This window comes from Delphinapterus leucas, chromosome 5 (genome assembly GCF_059928025.1).
Source record: "Delphinapterus leucas isolate spDelLeu-1000000601 "Yukka" chromosome 5, BTC_Dleu_Yukka2, whole genome shotgun sequence".
Classification (NCBI taxonomy): Eukaryota; Metazoa; Chordata; class Mammalia; order Artiodactyla; family Monodontidae; genus Delphinapterus; species Delphinapterus leucas.
This window is the reverse complement of record NC_143133.1, coordinates 85618274-85644545: the sequence shown is the minus strand read 5'-3', so window position 1 is coordinate 85644545 and position 26272 is coordinate 85618274. Positions and strand designations below refer to the sequence as shown.

At 38.9% G+C, this 26272-nt stretch overlaps 1 protein-coding gene and 1 pseudogene across 4 annotated transcripts in view; one reads left to right on the top strand and one right to left on the bottom strand.

Annotated features, from left to right (window-relative positions):
- Nucleotides 1–1298: 1298 nt before the first annotated feature.
- On the bottom strand, nt 1299–4079 carry LOC115801955 (large ribosomal subunit protein eL39-like; annotated as a pseudogene).
- CENPC (centromere protein C) overlaps nt 1485–26272 on the top strand; it is a 91154-nt gene continuing 66366 nt past the window's right edge. For 2 of the 4 annotated variants that reach the window (XM_022561684.3, XM_022561683.2), the window contains exons 1-5: nt 1492–1754; nt 6570–6616; nt 7762–7832; nt 8742–8836; nt 22307–22412. In XM_022561684.3, coding sequence (XP_022417392.1) covers nt 1737–1754; nt 6570–6616; nt 7762–7832; nt 8742–8836; nt 22307–22412 — 337 coding nt within the window. In that variant the 5' untranslated portion in view covers nt 1492–1736. Of the gene's footprint in view, nt 1755–6569; nt 6617–7761; nt 7833–8741; nt 8837–22306; nt 22413–26272 lie in introns of all 4 variants that reach the window. The other 2 variants (XM_089911998.1, XR_002642964.3) reach the window with 2 other exon arrangements.

The following is a 26272-nucleotide window of genomic DNA, read 5'->3' as shown; positions in this document are numbered from 1 at the left end:
TTCTATTTTTAATTTTTTGAGGAATAGCCATTCTGTTTTCCATAGTGGCTGTACCAATTTACAGTCCCACCAACAGTGCACAAGAGTTCCCTTTTCTCCACATCTTTGCCAACACATGATTTTTGTTGTCTTTCTGATAACAGCCATTCTGACATGTGCTTGCAGTTTGTCTGCAAGTGATATCTTGAAGTGATATCTCCTTACGGTTTTGATTTGCACTTCCCTGATGATTATTAATGTTGAGCATCTTTTAATGTGCCTATTAGCCACCTGTATGGCTTCTTCGGAAAAATGTGTATTCAATTCCTCTGCTCATTTTTTAATTGGGTTGTTTCTTAGATGTTGAGTTGTATGAGTTCTTTGTACATTTTGGATATTTACCCCTTATTGCATATATCACTTGTAAATAACTTCTCCCAATCAGTAGGTGGTCTTTTCATTTAGTTTATAATTTCCTTCGTTGTGCAAAAGTTTTTAGCTTGATTTGGTCCCATTTATTTATTTTTGCTTTTGTCTCCCTTGCCCGAGAAGAAAGTAACCCGTTTTCTGATGTAAATTCCCTTGAAAATTTTTATTAAATCATAAAAATAGGTCATAGTTTCTTAGAATCATAAAATGGTCAGGTCTAGTCTTCAGAGCATCTAACTTAACTTTCCTATTATGTAATTAAGGAAACTGCCAGAACGGTGCCAGAGCTTGTCCTACATGACATAGCTAGTCCACTGAGCAGGTTTCAAGACTCCTGATTTAGGACTCCTTTCAGGACGTCACACTTAAATGATATATACTTACACAGATCATTTTGTTGGCAATGCCTCACAAAAATATTACCCACATTACCCACATATTTGGAAAAAAGAATACCTCATCCATCACCATTTTTACTGTACCATTATTGCTTTCAGAGATGATGCATAAACCGGCTGGGGTGTGGGTGACGAGCCTACACAGTAAAACATTACTCTTCAAACGTCTTCTGCCTCTTATCCTTCCAAGTATTACTTTTTACTTTATAAGAGAACCGTCAGGAAGTTTTACACCTTCTCTGCGTGGGAAGGAGAGAGAGACAGGGAGAGAGAGAGAGAGAGGGAGAGGGAAAGAATGAAGCTGTGGCAGGGAGGGAGAGAGAGACGGGGGAGGGAGAGAGAGAGGGAGAGGGAGGGATGAGAGGGAGAGGGAGGGGGAGAGGGAAGGAGGGAGGGAGGGAGGGAGGGAGGGAGAGAGGGAGGGAGGGAGGGAGGAGGGAGGGAGGGAGGGAGGGAGAGAGAGGGGTGAGTGAGACGGAGAGAGAGAGAGAGAGGGGAGAGTGAGACGGAGAGAGAGAGAGACTATGAAGCTGTGGGAGTAAGGGACTAGGAGACACGTGAGATGGGGGAAGGGCTACGACGTGATGGGGCGGGGCTCTTGGGAGGAGGAAGGCCGGACTGTGGGAGAGTACCAGTGAGGGGGCGGGCCCCTAACGGCTTTCTTCGTTTGGAGTCGAAGGGCCCATTCTGCGCATGTGCAGCTCGTTTTAAATTGCGTAGTTGGATGCGCGCGAGTGGGCGCGCTCCCGGGCGCGCTCGCTGGGTCGCGGCTCCTTAGTTTCCGCCATCTACCGCCTTCTTTCGCTTAAGGTGTTACTGGGTTTCCGCCTGGCTGCTCTTCGTGTGACTCCGTCCTCGCTGGGCTGCCTGGAGCTGGGCCCGTGTGAACTTCCGCCCCCAACCCCTGCGCGGGCTGAGCCGGGCCGGAACATGGCCGCGTGGGGGCTGGTAAGTGCAGGCCGCGGACCCCGCGAAGCTGGGGGAGTGAGGCTTTGGGCAGGTGTTGTGGCTTCTGGGGGGTTTCAGTGGGGAAGCCGCGCGAGTTTTTTGAGCTCGGGAGTGATCGGGTGCCGATAGCTAGAGTTAATTTACTTGTCGTGTTTCAGGTCTTTTTGTAATCCCGGGCGTGACGGCGTCTTTCTCTTCAGAGAATCTTGCGATTGCTACTTTTTAGCCTATCTCCAGTTCCTAGTCCTCCAAATAATTTTCTGTCCTTAGAAGTATTGAAAAGCCTTGAAAGTGTGCCTTTGCTTCAGAGTTGCTAGTGTAGAGAGGCGTCTGTTATTGACAGATAGTTTTCTGTGAGGCAGCTACTAGTTAAAAAGTGCAAGCTGTGAATGGCTGAAGGGGGCGGGAACTCTTTTTTTGGCCTATTTCTGGACTCCCTTGGTATTCACTGTTCTATATTTCAGACTTCGCTTATGGTTACCATACTTTATACAACCCTTAGCAGCCCCTATCCTAAACTTGTGTTTTCTACTTTATCTCCCCTTTTAAGATCTTCAGCATGGATGAATAAGATATTCCCATTTATAATGAAGTTATATATGGATGCTTGTATGCATAAAAAGATGTATTGTGGAGAAAAACTGTTACCTGCCATTTCAGTAAATAACGAATGTTACCCACCTTCAAGCCACCAGCAACTGCAGCTGCCTGCAGGGTGTGCCTAAGGGGAATTCAGGATGGAGAAAAACAGGAAGCTGGCCCTAGATAGTTATGAGACTTATATAAGAAATAACTTCAATGAGCCCAGACTCTTGCATCTTCCCATTTATAGAGAAGCACTAAAAAATCATTAACTTGAGGTGTCTGATTTGGATGTTTGACTACCTTTTTTTCCCCAGCCGAAACTCCTATATATCCTGGTCCCCCCCTTACCTCTTTGGAGCAGTTCCTCAGAGCTCGCTGAGAGCCTGTCTACTGGGCTGTAGTCCTCAGTAAGGTCCCCGAATAAAACTTAACTCGCAAATTTTAAGTTGCCCATTTTTTTCCAGTTGACAGTTATATATAATGTAAACAATGCAGGTGCTCATAGTAAAAAGTACTCCTATACCACCCTTTCATACTGTTGACTAAAGAAAAATGCATGATTGCTGGGTCATATGGTAAGAGTACGTTTACTTTTGTAAGAAACCACCAAGCGGTCCTCCAAAGTGGCTGTACTGTTTTGCCTTCCAAAATGAGAGTTCCCGTTGTTCCACTTTTACAGTTGTCATTGTTCCAAGTTTGGTCACACAACCAGATGGGTAGTGGTATCTGGTTTTAACTTGCATTACTGCTTGACATGTGATGTGGAGCATCTTTTCTTATGCTTATTTGTCATCTGTATATCTTCTTAAATGAGGTGTCTGTTAAGGTCTTTGAACCAGTTATTTTTTAATTGGGTTTTCTTTTTGTTGAGTTTAAAGTGTTTTTTTATATTTTGGATAACAGTCCTTATCAGATGTGCCTTTTGCAACTATCTTCTCCTGGTCTGTGGCTTGTCTTCTCATTCTTTATCTCTTTTTTTTTTAAACCATGATCTGTGTTTTATCTGTATCAGTGTTGGTATGTGTTTAAATTCTATGATTAATAATAATAATATTAATGATATTGTTAATAAGCAACTTATTTTCTCACTGTGATCTCTGCCTTTCTGTTATGAATTTCTCCTGTCTTTAAGATGATGCCCTTCAGAATATGGGAAGCTTAGACTGGTTGAAGCTTGTCTTAGTTCTCATATTGACTGCTTTTCCTGCTTTTCATTCCTCCAGTCAACCTTCTGTAATCATTGCCCTTGTATCTCCTTATTTCAAAGTTCTCTTTCCTTCTCCCGGGGTATTGCACTTGGCTTCTCAGACTGAGGAGGAGAGAGATAGACAAAACTGAAGCTGGAAGAGCAGCTTATGGTCCACTCTGCTGTGTTCTCATTCTTTTGACCAAAGTTCACTTTTATTTTACAACAAAAGTTCTCACCAGAGCACTAGTGCAGACACACTGACACAAAGAGAAAAATCATTTTCCCGATAAAACACATCCAGCTGTTCAGATAGTAGTGATTCTTCAGAGTGATATGTTAAGATGCAAGTGCCCTTGACACAGCATAAATATGTGTGCCACCTCATGTGCAGGGCTCCTTATAGACCCAGCTTGGTTCTTCTCCGGTGTTTTCTCTTGGAGTTGTACCTGATTTTATTAGGTTTTCATTCAGATCCATTGGGGCATGGGACGATTCTGCTTTTGTTCCTTGGCCAGGAATCACTTGATCCTTAAAGTCTGGTGAGAAGACATGGCTAGGAGCAAACTCCCACAGTCCACTTTTAAAATGCCTATCATAACCTTAGAATTGTTTTGAGCCTTTTAGTTCTAACATCTGACTTTGCATCATAACTCATTTGAAAGACAAGGGGAGAAGGGAGTTGAAAGATTATCCTCAGTCATTCCTGTACTTAAGTGGTTTCTAACTGGATGTGATTTTGCCCTGTAGGAGACGTTTGGTGTTGTCTGGAAAAATTTGTGGTTGTCCTGAGAAAGCATCGATGAGGGGGTGCTAAGGGCATCTAGGTGGAGGCCAGGGATGCTGCAAGCATCCTCCCAATGCACAGGACAGGCCCTCACAACAAAGAGAGTCAGCCCCAAATGTCATTAGTGCTAGGGTTGAGAAACCCTGCTGTATTGTATATTATTTTCTTTGAGAAAAATAATCTCACAGTGAATGGAAGAAACTAAAATTGAAATTGAGTGAAAAATGAGTTGAAATTGCAAGTTTTTGAATGTGTATTTATTTTGAAAATCAAAAAATTTTGTGTTCTAACTTTTAATTTAGAATTAAGAGACCTCTTTTGTCTTATTCACCACTTGTTTTCTAGTGTGCCTAAATAGCATTTGGCCTTGTAGTAGGTGCTCGATTTCATATTTGCTGAAGGAAAGAACTGTCTTAGCCTTAAAATTTTTCTATTTAAAAGAGGAACAGAGTACTTTACAGGTGTTATTTAATGTTCAAAAACATTTAGTGTGCAAATATGATGACTCTTTCATTTTATTTATTAAATTAGGAGAAGAGTGACCTTAAATGAGGCCTTGGAAGGGAGTTAACTAATATTCTCAGGGTTTTACTTAAGTGTTTCAGAATGCTGAGTACTGATGAGAGACCTAAGTGCTTGAGTTAATTTTCCATCAAATGACTTGTGATAAAATGCAGATGTGTTAGATGTCTTTGTTCCTTAGTTTGCTATCTATAAAATAGATTTAATCTTTTGCTCCTTAGGTACCTCCTGAAGATAACAGGCTGTGTGAAACACTCTCACCTTCTTTAAAGAAAGACACTTTTATCTCATAAATTTTTGGTCTTATTTATTTGGCATATCAAAAAGATAACAAAAAATGGTGTTTGTGTGGTATACAATGCACTAGGCAAGGCTCTGGGAAGAATATAAGCTAGCTTAAAACAAAGTTTCTGCTCTCAAGTTTCTTAAAATCTAATAGAGGTCTTCATCTTTCTGAATAATTCAATTCAAAAGTGAAGCAAGGTGGCAGCAGTCACCGTGGGTGGGAAACTATAGTGGTCCAAAGTTGTGTGTAGGAGCCTTAGTAGAGTCAGGAGCGAGGCTCAGCTCAGGATGTCAGAGCATGAGTGGGGTAAAGAGAGTGTTCACATGGGGTGGGGTCATTTATATCCCATTGGGCCAAGGAAGAGTGCAGCTTACTAAACATTTTGTATTGGTAGCAATTTATTTATTTTAAAAAGCATACTATTCTTCCTATTACCACAACATTTTCAACTAGAAAATTTAACTTTATCGATTTTACAATTAAAAGATAGGACCCAAAGTATCACAAATATGCTCTCCACCGCCAATTTCAGCATGTCTATGTGTTTTATTTTTCCTGTTGCTTCCATTTATTGGGGCTGCTTCTTTGTTGGGGTTACCTCTTTTCTCTTTCTGGAAACATTCTAGCATCTTTTCATCCTCAGTTTTTCTGATATTTCATTCTTAACTTCCTAGGTATTTATCTTATGCTGGCCATTCACTCCTCATCCAGGACAATATCCTCTGAGCTTACTTTAGGCTGCTGCTTTTCTTCTGTTTCATCAGTTATCATGTTTCATTTGTTTTCCATCTTCCAGAACTCTGTTATATTTGTTTGTCCACAGATGGCCCTTTCTTCCATTCTCTTATTTATTTATTTATTTTTGTGGTATGCGGGCCTCTCACTGTCGTGGCCTCTCCCGTTGTGGAACACAGGCTCTGGATGCGCAGGCTCAGCGGCCATGGCTCACGGGCCCAGCCGCTCCGCGGCATGTGGGATCTTCCCGGACCAGGGCACAAACCTGTGTCCCCTGCATCGGCAGGAGGACTCTCAACCACTGTGCCACCAGGGAAGCCCCCCGTTCTCTTTTTTCATTGTCGTTTTATGCCAGTTTAGTCCTTTACTGTTACTTCAGAGGGATCTCCTTGCAGGAAAAGGAGATAAATAGATATTGTTGGTCAACCAACTTGAATTATTGGAAGCCCAGATAGTATGATTTTGATGATGGAAGAGGTATGGGGGGAGGTGGAGGAGGAGGAAGAAGAGGAGGAAGAAGATGGAATAAATCCAAAGTAAGGAAATAGTATAAACAAACATTTGGAAACAGTGGATATGAGACAAGTTCTTTTTCACTTGATCCAGAAGATATTCCTCTTTATAGTATTATAATAGGCAGTCAGCAACTACTTGCTGAATGAGTGAATAAAGAACTTAAACTTTCACCAGATTGATGATTTACTTTTCTTTCAGGATCATCTCAAAAATGACTATAGAAGAAGATTTTGCCGACCTTCCAGGTGATTTGTGTACTTAAACTTTTAAGATGATTTTTATTTGCATCTTTGGAAAGTGGAATTTTTAAATGAAGAACTATTACCTCTGACTAAAATAATGATTTATGTACCCACTGGTTAAGTATAGTCATCTTAGTTATTTTATATTAACAGAGAAATATTAATGCAGGCAGTTCAATGACTTAATGGAGGTGAGAAAAGAAATTCGCCTGATAAATGATGGACCAGGAAGAGGCAGTTTCAATTCTGACTAAATGACAGCTATGGGGAAAGCACTCTAGAGTGGATTGAATGGAAATAATAGAAAGATGCAGTTTATTCCATGGGGCTAAAAGAAAAGGTGGGTGTGGTTCTAAAAGGGCAATAGAAGGATCTTTGTGGTGATGGAACTGTTCAGTATTTTGACTATGGTGGTCACATCTGAACCTTCAAATGTAATAAAGTGTATAGAACTAACTGTATACACAAACATAAACACGCATATGAGTACATGTAGAACTGGAGAAATCTGAATAAGATTGGTGGATTCTGTCAACATCAGTATCCTGGTTGTGATAGTATACTATATGGCTTTGTGAAATGTTACCATTGCAGGAAACTGGATAAAGTGATCAAGGGACCTCTTCTATATTATTTCTTACAACTGCATGTGAATCTACAATTGTCTCAATACAAATTTTAATTAAAAAATTTATACTGATTCATTAGCTCCTTAAGATTAAAGGTATTGAATAGAAGTGCATTTGAGATCTTGGAGGGAAGACTGTGTTACTTGGAGCTGATAGGACTTGTGACCATAGAGTCTTTATTAAAGAAGCATTTCAGGATTGATTGAATATGTTCAAAAAAGTTTATGTTCTTGTTTAGATAGAGCAGTAGTCTAAAACAGCTTTAGACGTGGCTATTTAGTCAGGGTATATAATTGTTAATGTAGACAATGACATACTACTTCACATACTTTTCTGGGAACTCTTGGACTGTCAAATACTTGTTTTATCCTCAGATAATAAAGGTGATATTTTTCCCATTAAGTAAAAATTAAGATTTTATAATAAGGAGATATGGAATTTTCAAGGTAGATGTTAATAAGTAGCAAATATCCTTTGGAGATGATATGTTAACCTTTTCCCTTCTTTCCTTCTTATTAGGGCACCTGACATTAATACAGAGCAAGGCCAGAATATACTGGAAATCTTACTAGACTGTTTTGAAGAAAAAAGTAAGGTTTCATTTATAGATGGACTTTGAGGGTTGGGATGGATGAAAATGTAAATTTGTCCATTAATACCAAATTCAGCAAATATGTTCTAGCATTTCAATATATAAAATATTTTCCCAGGAATTTTTTTTTTTTTTCCGGTACGCGGGCCTCTCACTGTCATGGCCTCTCCCGTTGCGGAGCACAGGCTCCGGACGCGCAGGCTCAGCGGCCGTGGCTCACGGGCCCAGCTGCTCTGCGGCATGTGGGATCTTCCTGGACTGGGGCACGAACCCGTATCCCCTGCATCGGCAGGCGGACTATCAACCACTGCGCCACCAGGGAAGCCCCTTTCTAGGAATTTTGAGTACATATGCAGTCCTTCATGTACCTTCTGGTATACTGAAGATAATACTGGCAAAAATGAGTATAATTTGTTATTCCCTTTAGTTCACACTAAATTCCTATAGTCTGGAATTCCATAAATAATTATCATACACAAGAGAAAGTATTTCATTAATGGAAATAAATGTGCAGAATTATTGGGATCACTGGAGAGCTTGAGATAATGTTTGGTGATTTGCACCCCTTTCTAAAGAGTGTAATGGCAAAAACTTTTCCTAGTGCTGATCAGCGTCAGAAGGTATTGGAATAAAAGAATAGGCCAACTAAAGAAAAACACAGATAGTGGAAAAGTATCTTTTCTTTACAAGTTCTGAAAGAAGAACTGGCACATGTTTCTTCAGGAATCTTGCTTGTCTTTTTCAGTCCTGATGCCTTCTAGGAACATTTGAATATTGAATTGATGTCTGTACTTAAGTTAAACTAATTGCGCTTAAAAGTGTCAAAAGACTTCTTCACATATCATGTAGGGCTTCTTTTAATTGTAACCAAAAAATTTTATACATGTTTTGTTTTAACTTGTTTTAGGTCTTGCCAGTGATTTTAGCACAAATTCCACAAAATCAGTGCTTTATTCAACACCTAAAATAAAAGATATTTGTGTTCAGTCACCAAGTAAAGAGGTAAGTCAAAAAGGAGAACTGGTACAAATTTAATAATTTAGTGAGTGAACAATACACAATATATAGTTAGATACATTTTAGTTGTTTGTAAGTCTTATTCTTAAAAAGGAACCCTATATTCCCATTGAGTTTATATAAAATTGAGGTATTTTGTGAAAATTTTGGTCTAACCTTTCCTGTGTTTGAAATTGGAGGTCTGAGAATTAGAATTATCAAATTTTAACACAATTATTTTTCACTCTTACTTAAATGATGCCTAAATTAGGTTTTTAGGAAAGTGGGCAACTACTGAAGTTCCTAATCCAGGTTGGCAAGTTTGGTTATTTTCTGAAAACTGAAGGCAATTTGCTAAACAGGGGAATCAGTCTTTTATTGATTATATATCTTAGGATAGGTTGACCTAACTCTACAAAATAGCAGACTTTGGAATAGAGTTTTTGAAGCTAATGATTAAAGACAAATTATTCAAAAGCACAATACTAATTAGAGAGAAGAATTGTATATAGACATACCTTGTTTTATTGTGCTTTGCTTTATTGCCCTTCACAGATAGTGCATTTTTTACAAATTGAAGGTTTGTGGTAACCCTGTGTCAAGCAAGTCTGTCAGCGCCATTATTCCGACAGCATTTGCTCGCTTCATGTCTCTATGTCATATTTTGGTAATTCTTACAATATTTCAGACATTTTCATTATAATTATATTTGTTATGATGATCTGTGATCAGAGATCTTTGATGTTACCATTGCAAAAAAATTATGACTTCCAGAACTCTCAGATGATGGTTAACATTAAATATTTTTTAATTAAGGTATGTACTTTTTTTTAGACATAATGCTATTGCACACTTAATATACTACAGTATAGTGTAAACATAACTTTTATATGCACTGGGAAATCAAAAAATTCATGTGACTTGCTTTATTGCAGTACTCGCTTTATTGGGGTGGTCTGGAACTAACCCTGCAATATCTCTGAGGAATACCTGTAGTTATAGAAATAACATTCACTAGAAACTTGAATAAACAAATACACATAGAGCCTTTTGGTTCCAAGAAATGAAGACATTCATTTCTGTCAGAATTGAGAGACCTTCTTTATTGTGATAAATTATATTGATTTTTGAAAGTTAAATCAACTAAGTTTCCTGGGATAATCTTGACTTGGTCATAAAGTATTAACCTGTTTTGATTTGGTTTGCCAATATTTTTAAATTTTATTTATTTATTTATTTTTGGCTGTGTTGGGTCTTCGTTTCTGTGCGAGGGCTTTCTCTAGTTGCGGCGAGCGGGGGCCACTCTTCATCGTGGTGCGCGGGCCTCTCACTATCGCGGCCTCTCTTGTTGCAGAGCACAGGCTCCAGACGCGCAGGCTCAGTAGTTATGGCTCACGGGCCCAGTTGCTCCGTGGCACGTGGGATCTTCCCAGACCAGGTCTTGAACCTGTGTCCCCTGCATTCGCAGGCAGATTCTCAACCACTGCGCCACCAGGGAGGTCCCAGATTTGCCAGTATTTAAGATGTTTTCATCTGTGTTCATGAACAATATTGTCTTTTTTTTTTCTTTTCTTTTCTCAAAATGTTCTTGTTGGACTTTGGTATCAAGGTTATGGTAGAGGTTCCACTTTTAGGAAGGATGTAACAGATTGCAGTAAGTCAACACTCCTGCTGAAGAGCTGGTTAAAAAAATAATAATAAAATGCAAACAAATCATGTTTTTAGAGACATGTGGAGCTGTGGAAGCAACAAGGACTAGATGAACTAAAATTTCAAAGGGTGGAATCCTTAGAATATGAGTTGATGACTGTTGGTCATTTTCTTTCCTGAGAGTATCTGTTAATTTTGGGCAAAAGCTGAGGGTTTTAGGTTGGTCCAGACAGTGTGAGTCCACTGAGGGAAAGCAGAGATTTTGTCACTTGTGCAGGGATGGCATGACAAATTGGAATTCTGGAGGTGCCTCAAATGGATAGCCACTTTTCCTTAAAGAACATTTGTAAGTTCTGAGGTAGTGAAGAACTTTAGGTCAGAATGGTGGACTGAAACATGTAGTCTTGCTGTGCTAAGAAGGTAAAGTCCTACTGCAGGAAAGTGGCCCACCACCAATAGGCATTTGACACATTTTGAACAAATTGAGGCCAGAGGCTAAAAAGTTGAGCAAAAACCTCTAAAGGGCTGAACTGAATATCTCACAATCTTTAAGGGCGAAATAGGCTCACTAGGCTCTCAGTAACCCAGGAGAGGGCATTCTGAAGAACAGGGCAGGTTACGAGTGGACTGAGTCTTAATAAAATGTCATGTCAGACCCAGCTCAGTCCTTGAGAGTGAGGATCTAATCATTTCAATCCAATCTGTTTAAAAGAAAAGGAGAACCTTCTCTATAGAGAGATATTACTGGGAGCTTCTACTTTTTTTTTTTAAATCAAGCCTTTTGTTTTGAGATAATTGTAGATTTATAGCAGTTGTAACAAATAGTAGAGTTCAGGACTGTGTATGGTTTACCTAGTTTCCTCTAAAGGTAACATCTTGCAAAACTATAGTACAACATTACAACCAGGATATTGACTGATACAGACAGGATACAGAAAAATTCCATCACTATAGGATCCCTCTTATCCTTTTATAACAAGTTACTTCTCTCTCACCCTTACTCCCTCAACTCCTGAAACCCCTAATCTAGTCTTCATTTTTACAGTTTTGTCATTTCAAGAATGTTGTTTAAATGGAGTCATATAGTATATAACTTTTTGGAATTGTCTTTTTCACTCAGGATAATTCTCTGGCGATTCATCCAGGTTTTTGTGTGTATCAATAATTTGTTTCTTTTTATTGCTGAGTGGTATGGATATACCACAGTTTGCTTAGCCATTTGCTTATCTCTTAGTTTTCTCTTGATTTAGTTGTCTTGGTTTTTAAATTTGTTGATATTCTGTGCACCTCTGAGTAATTTATCACCAATTTCTGTGACAGAGTTATAAATGTTTTCTCAGTGTATATAGACACATCAAGTAATTTATCATTTTCAATCTTTTTCTGGAGCTACCCTTCCTAGATCTCTCTTCTCTATTTTTTGTTTCTGTCCACCTTTAGGCCTGTCACGTAAGTGTTGTCAATGTGATTTCCGTTTATCATCCAGGGAAGTCCCTTCTCTTTTGTCCTGTTCTGTAGCTCATATTTCTTGCCCTCTTTCTTCTTCTGTTTTTTTTTTCTTGGTGGGGCTCATCCTTTAGTAGTGTTCTGAGAATTTAAGACCTTAAATGTTTGAAAATACCATGACTTACCCTCATGATGGGTAATTATGTGTATAGAATTCTAGGCTGGAAATGATTCTCTTTCAGACTTCTAAAGACATGCTCTATTTTTTTTAAAGTTTCTTGTGTTGTTGAGAATATTGCTCTGATTCCTTGATCCTTTGTGAGCCACTATTTTTTTCATGTTTGCAAACTTTGAGAATCTTGTCATCTGTCTTTATTGATTTGAAATTTCATGATATTCCTCGATGTTAGGTTCTTCTAATTCTTTTAATTAAGATTTCTTCTAAGAGTTCCTGTTTCATACAAGTACCTTTTTTGCTTACTTTGCTCATTACCTTTTACACTAGAGCTTTTTGTCAAATGTCCAGTGGTCCAGTGATCCTTATCGGTCTCACTTTTAAGGAAGAAAAACTAAAATGGTGATTGGAAGCTGTATTTGCAGAGTTAGAGTTGTACATTGGTAGATTTCACCATGGTATGATTTGTCTGGGCCACATCATTGTGGATGTCCAGTTGTTAATATCTGCAGGTTTTTTTCTCTTGACTTGATAAGTTTTTCTGACAAAGAATTCTTTCCTGCTTAGGGGTCTGATTCTGAATGTTCTCAGCCAGGTGAGCAAGGGGAAAGGTGCAATTTGAATACTTGCACTTAATATTTCTGTTTTCAATGTGTTACTCTTACCTTCAGTTATATTTCATGTCTTTGAGCTCACAGTCTCTCTGATTCAAAACTCAAGGGAGTAAACATCTAATCTTCTGTTTGGGTAGGAAGAGGAGGGACTCAGTGACTGAGTGCTTTCTATACTTATATTTAAAAATTAAAAAAAATTTTATTACAGATATTTTTTTTATTGGAGTATAATTTTTTAAATTTTTATTTATTTTATTTTATTATTTTTATTTTTGGCTGCGTTGGGTTTTCGTTGCTGCGTGTGGGATTTCTCTTGTTGTGGCGAGCTGGGGCTACTCTTGGTTGCGGTGTGCAGGCTTCTCATTGCGGTGGCTTTTCTTGTTGCAGAGCATGGGCTTTAGGCGCGCGGGCTTCAGTAGTTGTGGCTCGCAGGCTCTAGAGCTCAGGCTCAGTAGTTGTGGTGCATGGGCTTAGTTGCTCTGCGGCATGTGGAATTTTCCCGGACCAGGGCTCGAACCTGTGTCCCCTGCATTGGCAGGCAGATTCTTAACCACTGCACCACCAGGCAAGTTCCTATTGGAGTATAATTGCTTTACAATGTTGTGTTAGTTTCTGCTGTACAACACAGTGAATCAGCTATATGTCTACATATATTCCCTGCCTCTTGGACCTCCCTCGCATCCCCCACCATCCCGCCCTTCTAGGTCATCACAGAGCACCAAGCTGTCCTCCCTGTGCTATACTGCAGGTTCCCACTAGCTATCTATTTTACACGTGGTAGCGTTTTTATATCAAACCTAATCTCCCAGTTCATCCCACCCTCCCCTTCTGCCTCTGTGTTCACACGTCCATCCACTACATCTGCGTCTCTATTCATGCCCTGGAAATAGGTTCATCTGTACTATTTTTCTAGATTCCACATATATCCATTAATATATGAAATTTGTTTTTCTCTTTCTGACTTACTTCACTCTGTATGACAGACTCTAGGTCCATCCACATATCCTCAGATGACCCAGTTTCATTCCTTTTTATGGCTGAGTAATATTCCATTATATATATACACATATATATAATGGAATATTACTCAGCCATAAAAAGGAATGAAATGGAATGAAACGTATATATGTATATATATACATATGTACATATATATGTATATGTACATATATATGTATATGTATATATATACATATACATATATATATACATAAAATGGAATGAAATATATATATGTATATATATATATACACCACATCTTCTTTTATCCATTCATCTGTCAGTAGACGTTTAGGTTGTTTCCATGACCTGGCTATTGTAAATATTGCTGCAGTGCACATTGGGGTACATGTGTCTTTCTGAATTACGGTTTCTCAGGGTATATGCCCGGTAGTGGGATTGCTGGGTCATATGGTAGTTCTATTTTTAGTTTTTTAAGGAACCTCCATACTGTTCTCCACAGTGGCTGTATCAATTTACATTCCCACCAGCAGTGCAGGAGGGTTCCCTTTTCTCCTCACCCTTTCCAGCATTTATTGTTTGTAGATTTTTTGATGATGGCCATTCTGACCAGCGTGAGATGATACCTCATTATAGTTTTGATGTGCATTTCTCTAATGATTAGTGATGTTGAGCATCTTTTCATATGTTTGTTGACTATCTGTATAACTTGTTCTGAGAAATGTCTATTTAGGTCTTCCACTCATTTTTTGATTGGATTGTGTTTTTTTTTATATTGAGCTGGCCGAGCTGTTTGTATAATTTGGAGATTAATCCTTTGTCTGTTGTTTTGTTGCAAATATTTTCTCCCATTCTGAGGGTTGTCTTTTCATCTTGTTTATGGTTTCCTTTGTTGTGTAAAAGCTTTTACGTTTAATTAGGTCCCATTTGTTTATTTTTGTTTTTATTTTCATTACTCTAGGAGGTGGGTCAAAAAGGACCTTGCTGTGATTTATGTCATAGAATGTTCTTCCTATGATTTCCTCTAAGAGTTTTATAGTGTCTGGCCTTAACGTTTAGGTCTGTAATCCATTTTGAGTTTATTTTTGTGTATGGTGTTAGGGAGTGTTCTAATTTCATTCTTTTATATGTAGCTGTCCAGCTTTCCCAACACCACTTATTGAAGAGGCTGTCTTTTCTCCATTGTATATTCTTGCCTCCTTTGTCATAAGTTCGTTGACCATAGGTGTGTGAGTTTATTTCTGGGTTTTCTATCATGTACCATTGATCTGTATTTCTGTTTTTGTGCCAGTACCATACTGTCTTGATGACTCTAGCTTTGTAGTACAGTCTGAAGTCAGGGAGCCTGATTCCTCCATCTCCATCTTTCTTTTGCAAGATTGCTTTGGCTATTTGGGGTCTTTTGTGCTTCCATACAAATGAAAAAAATTTTTGTTCTAGTTCTGTGAAAAATGACATTGGTAATTTGATAGGGATTGCATTCAATCTGTAGATTGCTTTGTGTAGTATAGTCATTTTCACAGTATTGATTCTTCCCATCCAAGAACATGGTATATCTCTCCATCTGTTTGTGTCATCTTTGATTTCTTTCATCAGTGTTTTACAGTTGATTTCATCAGTGTTTTACAGTTTTCTGTGTACAGGTCTTTTGCCTCCTTAGGGAGGTATTCCTAGGTATTTTATTTTATTCTTTTTGTTGCAATGCTGAATGGGATTGTTTCCTTAATTTCTCTTTCTGATCTTTCGTTGTTAGTGTATAGGAATGCAAGAGATTTCTGTGCATTAATTTTGTATCCTGCAACTTTACCATATCCATTGATTAGCTCTAGTAGTTTTCTGGTGGCATCTTTAGGATTCTCTATGTATAGCATCATGTCATCTGCAAACAGTGGCAGTTTTACTTCTTCTTTTCCAATTTAGATTCCTTTTATTTCTTTTTCTTCTCTGATTGCTGTGGCTAAAACTTCCAAAACTATGTTGAATAATAGTGGTGAGAGTGGACATCCTTGTCTTGTTCCTGATCTTAGAGGAAATGCTTTCAGTTTTTCCCCACTAAGAATGATGTTTGCTGTGGGTTTGTTGTATATGGCCTTTATTATGTAGAGGTAGGTTCCATCTAAGCCCTCTTTCTGGAGAGTTTTTATCATAAATGGGTGTTGAATTTTGTCAAAAGCTTTTTCTTCATCTATTGAGATGACCATATGGTTTTTATTCTTCAGTTTGTTAATGTGGTGTATCACATTGATTAATTTGCATTTATTGAAGAATCCTTGCATCCCTGGGATAAATCCCACTTGATCATGGTGTATGATCCTTTTAATGTGTTGTTAGATTCTGTTTGCTAGTATTTTGTTGAGGATTTTTGCGTCTATGTTCAGCAGTGATATTGGTCTGTAATTTTCTTTTCTTGTGATATCTTTGTCTGGTTTTGGTATCAGGGTGATGGTGGCCTCACAGAATGAGTTTGGGAGTGTTCATCTCTGCAATTTTTTGGAAGAGTTTGAGAATGATAGGTGTTAACTCTTCTCTAAACGCTTGGTAGAATTCAACTGTGAAGCCATCTGGTCCTGGACTTTTGTTTGTTGGAAGATTTTTAGTTACAGTTTAGATTTCATTACTTGTGATTGGTCTGTTTATATTTTCTATTTCTTCTTGGTTCAGTCTTGGAAGTTTGTACCTTTCCAAGAATTTGTCCATTTCTTCTGGGTTTTCCATTTTATTGGCATATAGTTGCTTGTAGTAGTGTCTTATAATTCTTTGTATTTCTGTGATGTCAGTTGTAATTGCTCCTTTTTCATTTCTAACTTTTTTTTTTACAAATTTATTTAATTAATTTATTTTTGTCTTCATTGGGTCTTCGTTGCTGCACGTGAGCTTTCTCTAGTTTTGGTGAGCGGGGGCTACTCTTCGTTGTGCTGCGCATGCTTCTCATTGCTATGGCTTCTTTTGTTGCGAAGCGCAGGCCCTAGAGTGAGTGGCTTCAGTAGTTGTGATTCATGGGCTCAGTAGTTGTGGCTCATGGGCTCTGGAGTGCAGGCTCAGTAGTTATGGCACACGGGCTTAGTTGCTCCGCGGCATGTGGGATCTTCCTGCACCAGGGCTTGTACCTGTGTCCCCTGCATTGGCAGGCATGATTCTTAACCACTGTGCCACCAGGGAAGTCCCTCATTTCTAATTTTATTGATTTGAGTTCTCTCCCTTTTTTTCTTGATGATCCTGGCTAAGTGTTTATCAATTTTGTTTATCTTCTCAAAGAACCAACTTTTAGTTTCATTGATCTTTGCTATTATTTTCTTCATTTCTGTTTCATTTATTTCTGGTCTGATCTTTATGACTTCTTTCCTTCTACTAATTTTGGGATTTCTTTGTTCTTCTTTCTCTTTTTGCTTTAGGTGTAAGATTAGATCATTTATTTGAGAGTTTTTTTGTTTCTTGAGGTGACATTGAATTGCTATAAACTTCCCTCTTGGAACTGCTTTTGCTGTGTCCCATAGGTTTGGGGCCATTGTGTTTTCATTGTCATTTGTTTCTATGTATTTTTTATTTCCTCTTTGATTTCTTCAGTGATCTCTTGGTTATTTAGCAGCACACTGTTTAGCTTCCATATGTATTTTTTTTTTTTTACAGTTTTTTTCCTATAATTGATTTCTAATCTCATAGCCTTGTGGTCGGAAAAGATGCTTGATACGATTTCAGTTTTCTTAAATAACGCGAGGCTTGATTTGTGACCCAAGATGTGATCTATCCTGGAGAATGTTCCATGTGCACTTGAGAAGAAAGTGTATTCTGCTGCTTTTGGGTGGAATGTCCTGTAAATTTCAATTAAACCTGTCTGGTCTATTGTGTCATTTAAAGCTGGTATTTCATTACTTATTTTCTGTCTGGACGATCTGTCCTCTGGTGTGAGTGGGGTGTTTTAAGTCCCCCACTATTATTGTGTTACTGTTGTTTTCCCCTTTTATGGCTGCTAGCATTTGCCTTATGTTTATGTTGGGTACATAAATACTTATAATTGTTATATCTTCTTCTTGGATCTCTTGATCATTATGTAGTGTCCTTCCTTATCTCTTGTAACAGTCTTCATTTTAAAGTCTGTTTTGTCTTACATGAGTATTGCTATTCCAGCTTTCTTTTGGCTTCCATATTCATGGAATGTCTTTTTTCATCCCCTCACTTTCAGTCTGTATGTGTCCCTAGATCTGAAGTGGGTTTCTTGTAGACAGCATATATATGGGTCTTGTTTTTGTATCCATTCAGCCAATCTGTGTATTTTGGTTGGAGCATTTAATCCATTTACATTCAAGGTAATTATTGATACCTATGTTCCTATTACCATTTTCTTAATTGTCTTGGTTTGTTTTTGTGGGTCTTTTTCTTTTCCGCCTAGAGAAGTTCGTTTCACATTTGTCATAAAGCTGGTTTGGTGGTGCTGAATTCTCTTAACTTTTGCTTATCTGTAAACATTTTGATTTGTCCATCAAATGTGAATGAGATCCTTGCTGGGTAGAGTAATCTTGGTTGTAGGTTTTTCCCTTTTATCACTTGAAATATATCCTGCCACTCCCTTCTGGCCTGCAGAGTTTCTGCTGAAAAATAAGCTGATAACTGTGTGGGGATTCCTTTGTATGTTATTTGTTGCTTTACCCTTGCTGCTTTTAGTATTTTTGCTTTGAATTTAATTTTTGTTAGTTTGATTAATATGTGTCTTGGTGTGTTTCTCCTAGGGTTTATCCTGTATAGGACTCCCTGTGCTTCCTGGACTTGGGTGGCTATTTCCTTTCCCATGTTAGGGAAGTTTTTAACTATAATCTCTTCAAATATTTTTTCTGACCCTTTCTCTTTCTTTTCTTCTTCTGGGACCCCTATAATTCAGATATTGGTGCATTTAATGTTGTCCCAGAGGTCTCGGAGACCGTTCTCAATTCTCTTCTTTCTTTTTTCTTTATTCTGCTCTTGGGCAGTTATTTCCACTATTCTCTTTCAGCTCACTTATTTGTTCATCCGCCTCAGGTATTCTGCTATTGATTCCTTCTAGAGTATTTTTCATTCTAGTTATTGTGATGTTCATCACTGTTTTTTAGTTCTTCTAGGTCTTTGTTATATATTTCTTGTATTTTCTCGATCCATGCCTCCATTCTATTTCTGAGATTTTGGAACATCTTTACCATCATTACTCTGAATTCTTTTTCAGGTTGGTTGCCTATTTCTTCTTCATTTATTTGGTCTTGTAGGTTTTTACCTTGCTTCTTCATCTGTAACATATTTTTTTGTCGTCTCATCTTTTTATTTTTTTGGTGGGTGGGGCTGTGTTCCTGTCTTACAGGTTGTTTGGCCTGAGGTGTATGGCACTGGAGCTTGCAAGCAGTTGGGTGGAGCTGGGTCTTGGTGCCAAGATGAGGACCTCTGGGAAACCTCACTCTGATTAATATTCCCTGGGGTATGAGGTTCTCTGTTAGTCTAGCAGTTTGGACTCGGCGTTCCCACAATAGGAGCTCATGCCTGACCCCCAGCTTGGGAGCCAAGATCCTACAAGCTGCACCGTGTGGCAGAAAAACAAAACAAAACAAAAACAAAAGGCAAAAGTATAACAAAGAATAAAAAATAAAATAAAATTAGAAAAGTAAAAATTTATTAGAAAATATATGTATAAATGAAACAACAACAAGGTAAAACAGAACCAGAACAGGGAAAAAAAAGAAAAAAAACCAAACAAACCAGAGAAGGCCTTTGCTGTGGGGTGGCAGGACCTAGATTCAAGACCCATGGGGCTGGAAAAGTCCCTGAGGGGGGCTTCCCCGGTGGCACAGTGGTTGAGGGTCTGCCTGCCGATGCAGGGGACACGGGTTTGTGCCCCGGTCCGGGAAGATCCCACATGCCGCGGAGCGGCTAGGCCCGTGAGCCATGACCGCTGAGCCTGCACATCCGGAGCCTGTGCTCCGCAACAGAAGAGGCCACAGCAGTGAGAGGCCCGCGTACCGCAAAAAAAAAAAAAAAAAGTGCCTGAGGGGACCTTGAGTGTAGGGGTTTTGGCCTGGGACCCCAGCAGACTAACTGGGGACCAAGAGCTTGGGGGAAACTCTGGCCACGTTCCCCTCTGATTCCCCAATCCCCTGAAAGTCTCTCCCTGTCCTGCCAATCCCCTCACCATGGGTGGGCCCCTCCTGAACATGGGAACTCCTCCCCTCCCCCAGCCACCCCTCAGGGGCACTGGTCCCGTATAGCCTCTACTTTTCCTCCCCACGTGTCCCACCTGGTCACTTGGGGGTTCCTCCTGTCCGCATAGGTGTCTGAGGTCCCCCACTAGTGCCTGGTAGATGCTCTAGCTGTGTGGAGACACAAATTCCATGTCCTCCTACTCCGCCATCTTGACTCTGCTCCCCCCATACATCCTTTAACAACTCTTCTGTTTGCAGGCCCTACCTGGAGCCCCTCTTTTAGAGGTGCATTGTACCTTGAAAAACTGAGCTTATGCGTTTCTCCTTAAACATAAATCTGTCGGCTTCTGGGCTTACTTCATTGTTAGCATGTTTCTGGTCTTTCTGGGCTGCTACTAATCTGCTTTCCAACCTAAAAGAGTTTATTGATGTCTCTCATCTACTCCCTTCTCTTTCTCTTCATCCTTCTGGGTTTATACATTTAAAAAAATCCTTAGTGGGACTTCCCTGGTGATGCATTGCTTAAGAATCTGCCTGCCAATGCAGGGGTCACGAGTTTGATCCCTGGTCTGGGAAGATCCCACATGCCGTGGAGCAGCTAAGCCTGTGTGCCACAGCTACTGAACCTGCACTCTAGATCCCACGAGCCACAACTACTGAGCCCATGTGCCACAACTACTGAAGCCTGTGCGCCTAGAGTCTGTGCTCCACAACAGGAGAACCATTTCAATGAGGAGCCAGCACACTGCAACGAAGAGTAGCCCCCACTCGCCACAACTAGAGAAAGCCTGCGCACAGCAGCAAAGACCCAATGCCGACAAAAATAAATAAATAAAATAAATTAAAAAAAAAAAGAATGCATTAAAAAAAATCCTGGTGAGGTTTCAAAAGGGAGTAGAATATAATGAAAACTTGCTTTTGTTACTTTACATAATTGAGTTCCATAGTGTATCTGCTGAACTAGCAATGTAGTAGCTCCATTATTTACATATTTCCCTATTGGTAGAGTTTTAGATTTTTTTCCCTCTATTCATTATAATAATGATGTAGTGAGCACCTTTGTTTATGCCTCCTTGTTTGCATTTGTAAATTGAATTTCTCTAGGATATGTACTTTTAAAACGAAATTGTTAAGTATTGTCAATTTTTTCTTCAGAATGGTCTATTATTTTACTTTCCCACTTGTAATGTGTGAATGAGATTTCTCTTTTCTAGAATTAAAAAATTTACGACTTGATATATTTCAAATTTTCAAAAGAAAGCATGTTATGTACATAAGGTATTAAAAATAACATAAATGAACACCCATGTGCCCATTTCTCAATGTTAGAAATACCAGTACCTTTGAAGCACCTGTGTGCCCCTTTGTGATCTTACTCTTTTGCCTCTCCTCCCTGCACAGAGGTAACCACTGTGTTGAATTTCATGTTCATCATTCCCATCTTTTGCTTTATAGCTTTACCACAGGTGCGTGTGTGCTGACATTTGTGTCAATATTTCTTTCACTACTTAAGACAGGTCCTGCTACCATTCACATGTTGGGTGCTTCACTAGATAGGACTCATGAGACTCCACTTGTAGTTAGTTGTACTCATGACTGAGATTTGTTATAGGCATACAGTCAGGATACACAGCCAGATCAGTAAGAGAAAAGTACGCATCAGGCAGAGTATGGCGGAATCCATGTCAGGCTCTCCAAAGGGGCCACACAGAGTGCACTCTTTGCATCCAGCAGTAAAATGCTATAAAACATGTACAGTCTTTCTGCCCTGGGAAGCCTTTTGAGATTTAGCCTGTTTTTATTGGGAGCTGGTTATACTGGTACTTTCTGCCCACCAAAATTCTGTATTCTCTGAAGGAAAGAAGGAAGGTGTTCACCATAAATCACATTGTTTATACAAACAGTCTAGGCAGGCTGGCGTAACAGGTTCCAGTTGGTAATGGAGGAAACATTCTGAAAGCCAAGACTCTGTGTGCCAGCCAAGGGCTAGTCCTGTAAGCAGGTTTTTAAGTGATCAGGCCTGGTGCATTAACTCTTTCCTGCATAGAGTGAATTTCTAAATACTATATATATTTAGTGTTTTACATGTTTTTGCATCTATTCTGAACTTAACATAAATGGGATTATATACTTGTGTGACTTTCTTTTTGTTTAACATAATCATTCATGTATGCTGTAGTTTGTTCCTTTCACTGTTGTATTTGTGATATTGTGATATATGACTATACGGTAATTTATTTTTCCAGTCTTCTGGCAGAATAGGTTTTTAAAAGTTGTTCAGAGCAACATTGCTTCTGTGATAGGTTATATGAAATTTCAGCTTTACTATGAAATTGGTTTCTAAGGAGTTAAGTATGCAGCTTTACCAGCTGGTTTATTGTTTTTAAAAATACTTTCTTTTTTCAATTTAAGAACAAATGTGTTTAATCAAAATTGGTAATTTAATAGAATAGATCTAATGTTGTATCTCTTTTAGACTCAGTGCCAGAAATCACATCCAAAGTCAGGTACAGTTTCTTCAAGGAAGAAAGAAGCCCCTCTGCAGTTAATTGTGGAACCAAGTGAAGCTGTCAACAAATCAGGTTGGTAGCATCCCCATGGGTGATATTTGCCTAGATATATTTAAAGAGTTAGGGGCTTCCCTGCTGGCGCAGTGGTTGAGAGTCCGCCTGCTGATGCAGGGGACACGGGTTCGTGCCCCGGTCCGGGAAGATCCCACATGCCGCGGAGCGGCTGGGCCCGTGAGCCATGGCCGCTGAGCCTGCGCGTCCGGAGCCTGTGCTCCGCAACAGGAGAGGCCACAACAGTGAGAGGCCCGCGTACCGCAAAAAAAAAGAAAAGAGAAATGCTGAAGGTAGCACAGATGTTGGCTTGAGTCACAAGGTCAGGGTCAGCCTAGACAGAATTGTGAAATGGATGAAGTTGTTTCTGAGTCCCTCTTAAGTCCACTGTCAGTGTATTTTTTTTTTTTTAAAAAAACATGAATAAGTTTTTTTTTTAAATTTTATTGAAATATAGTTGATTTACAATGTTGTGTTTAATTTCTGCTACACAGCAGAGTGACTCAGTTATACATATATATTCTTTTCCATTATGGTTTATCATACGATACTGAATATAGTTCCCTGTGCTATAGTAGGACCTTGTTGTTTATCCGTCCTATATATAATAGTTTGCATCTGCTAATCCCAAGCTCCCAATCCTTCCCTCCCCACTTCCCCTCGGCAACCACAAGTGTGTTCTTTATATCTGTGAGTTCATTTTTGTTTCATAGATATGTTCATTTGTGTTGTATTTTAGATTCCACATATAAGTGATATATGGTATTTGTCTTTCTGACTTACTTCATTTAGTCTGATAATCTCTAGGTCTATCCATGTTGCTGCAAGTGGCATTACTTCTTTCTTTTTAATGGCTGAGTAATATTCCATTGTATATATGTGCCACATCTTTATCCATTCATCCAACTGTGGACATTTAGGTTGTTTCCATGTCTTGGCTATTGTAAATAGTGCTGCTATGAACAAAGGGGTGCAAGTATCTTTTCGAATTATCGTTTTATCTGGGTATATGACCAGGAGTGGGATTGCTGGATCATTTGGCAACTCTGTTTTTAGTTTTTTGTTTTTTTTTTTTTTTTTGCGGTACACGGGCCTCTCACTGTTGTGGCCTCTCCTGTTGCAGAGCACAGGCTCCAGAGGCGCAGGCTCTGGATGTGTAGGCTCAGCGGCCATGGCTCATGGGCCCAGCCGATCTGCGCCATGTGGGATCTTCCTGGACCGGGGCACGAACCCGTGTTCCCTGCATTGGCAGGTGGACTCTCAACCACTGCGCCACCAGGGAAACCCTATTTTTAGTGTTTTGAGGAACCTTCATACTGTTTTCTATAGTGGCTGCACCAATTTACATTCCTACCAACAGTGTAAGAGGGTTCCCTTTTCTCCACACCCTCTCCAGCGTTTATTATTTGTAGACTTTTTAATGATGGCCATTCCGACTGGTGTGAGGTGGTACCTCATTGTTGTTTTGATTTGCGGAATAATAAGTTTTATCTGATTATTATGTGTGTTTTTGTTTTAGTGGTAGGAGCGTTGTTCATAGGATGTGGTAAGAGACATTAACTAAGAATTATTATAGGGACCATAGCTTTAAGAGTTTTCAAGTAGATTTTTCTTTTTTTCTTTTCTTCTTTTTTTTTTTTTTTAAATATTTATCATCATACAGTTTCTGTGGGTCAGGAATTCAGAAGCAGCTTAGTTAGGTGGTGCTGGCTTGTAATCTCATGAGGTGGTAGTCGGGATGATAGCCAGGGTTGCAGTCATCTGAAGGCTTGACTGGGGCTAAGGATGAATTTCCAAGATGACACTCATGTGGGTCTGGTTGCCGGCAGGAAGCCTTAATTTCCTCCCATGTGGGCCTCTCCATGGGCTCCTTGAGCATTTTTTTTTAACTAAGGTATAATTTACATAATATTAGTTTCAGGAATACAACATAATGATTTGATATTTGAATATATGTGGTCAGTGTTCTTTTTCTCTCTGTTGCATTTCCTTCAGTCATTTATATGTGCCGCCAGTTTTTAAAGTTTTATTTGCATTTTTCAAATTAGAAAAGTCCTTCATTTGAGGTGAGTCAAAGATTTAAAAGAAAAAGCTACTAATCATTACTCCCCTCATCCTGCTGAGGTAGCCTTGAATCCTTCCATATCTTCATTGGTGCTCCTGAACGAACACATATATAAACGTGTGTGTGCGTGCACGCATGCTTTCAGAAGAGGCTTTTACAATTTCCTTTTATACAAGCAATGTAAGAAAGTACCTTTCACCTGATAGAGTATTTACTATTCTATTGAACTTTTTGCCAATTTGATCACTGTTAACTGATCTCAATATTACTTTAGTGATTACCACTGAGTTTGAACACCTTTTCATAAGTTTACTGGCTATTTGAAATACCTTTTTATCTTTTCATATCCTTTGCCCATTTGTTTTTTCTAGTTTATGGGAGATCTTTAAATTGAATATCTGTAACTGTTTATCTGTAATTTGTGTAATTTATCTGTTATTTATCAGATATTTTTCCAAATGATCCCTAGACTATTACAGATTTTGTTTATAGTATCTTATATGATGGATAACATTTTTTATTTTAATTGTCAAATGTGTGTGTGTTTGTTTTTTTCAATAGCTTTTGAGTTTCCTGTTTTGGTTAAAAGGTCTGTTTTATCCTAATGGTATATGTAATATCTTAGATTTTCATCTTAACATCTTTTTTTCTTTTTAATTTAAATTCTTAATCCATCTGGAATGTGCTTTAGTGTATAATGTGGCATAATGTTATAATTTTATTTTCTTCCTTATGGTCAGTTGTGCTAGTTCCTTTTATTAATTACATAATCCATTCTCATATGAATGTGCTACTTTTATCATGTATTAAATCTCATATATCATTCAATATACTTTTGAATTTTGGTCCATTTGTTTATTCTTAATGTCAACACAATACTGTTTTACTAATTGTAGTTTTATAGCACATGCTGATATAAAGGTATCTATTTATATATATACTTCTGATACATGCCACTCTTCTGCCATTCTTAGACCTTTTTAATTTCTATGAATTTTGTTTATTCAGTTTCCAATAAAATTTTGTTGTGATTTTAACTAAAGTTGCGTTTAATTTGTATAGTAATTTTGTGAAAATTCATATTTTTGCGTCATTTAGGTTTTCTACTTAAGAACAAATATGTCATATATTTATGTCCTTCAAAAGTGTGTGAAGGGTACTATCAATAGCATGAAAGGATAACCCACAAAATGGGGGAAAATAATTGCATATAGTATATCTCATAAGGCAGTGGTCTCCAACCTTTCTGGCACCATGGAGCGGTTTTGTGGAAGACAATTTTTCCATGGACTGGGGGGGGGGGGGGGCGGGTGGTTTTGGTATGATTCAAGCACATTACCTTTATTGTGCACTTTATTTCTATTATTATTACATTGTAAGATCCAATGAAATAATTATACAACTCACCATAATGCAGCATCAGTGGGAGCCCTGAGCTTGTTTTCACTTGCCAGTCACTGATAGGGTTTTGATATGAGTCTGCAAGCAATTGATTTATTATGGTCTCTGTGCAGTCAGACCTCTCTGCTAATGATAATCTGTATTTGCATCTGCTCCCCAGCGCTAGAGTCACCACCTCTGTTCTACCTCACATTCGATTCTCATAAGGAGCATGCAAGCTAGATCCCTTGCATGTGCAGTTCACAGTAGGGTTCGTGCTCCTATGAGAATCTAATGCCACAGATGATCTGACAGGAGGTGGGGCTCAGGTGGTAATGCGAGCAATGGGGAGCATCTGTAAATACAGGTGAAGCTTTGCTCATTCACCTACTGCTCACCTCCTGCTGTGTGGCCCAGTTCCTAACAGGCCATGGAC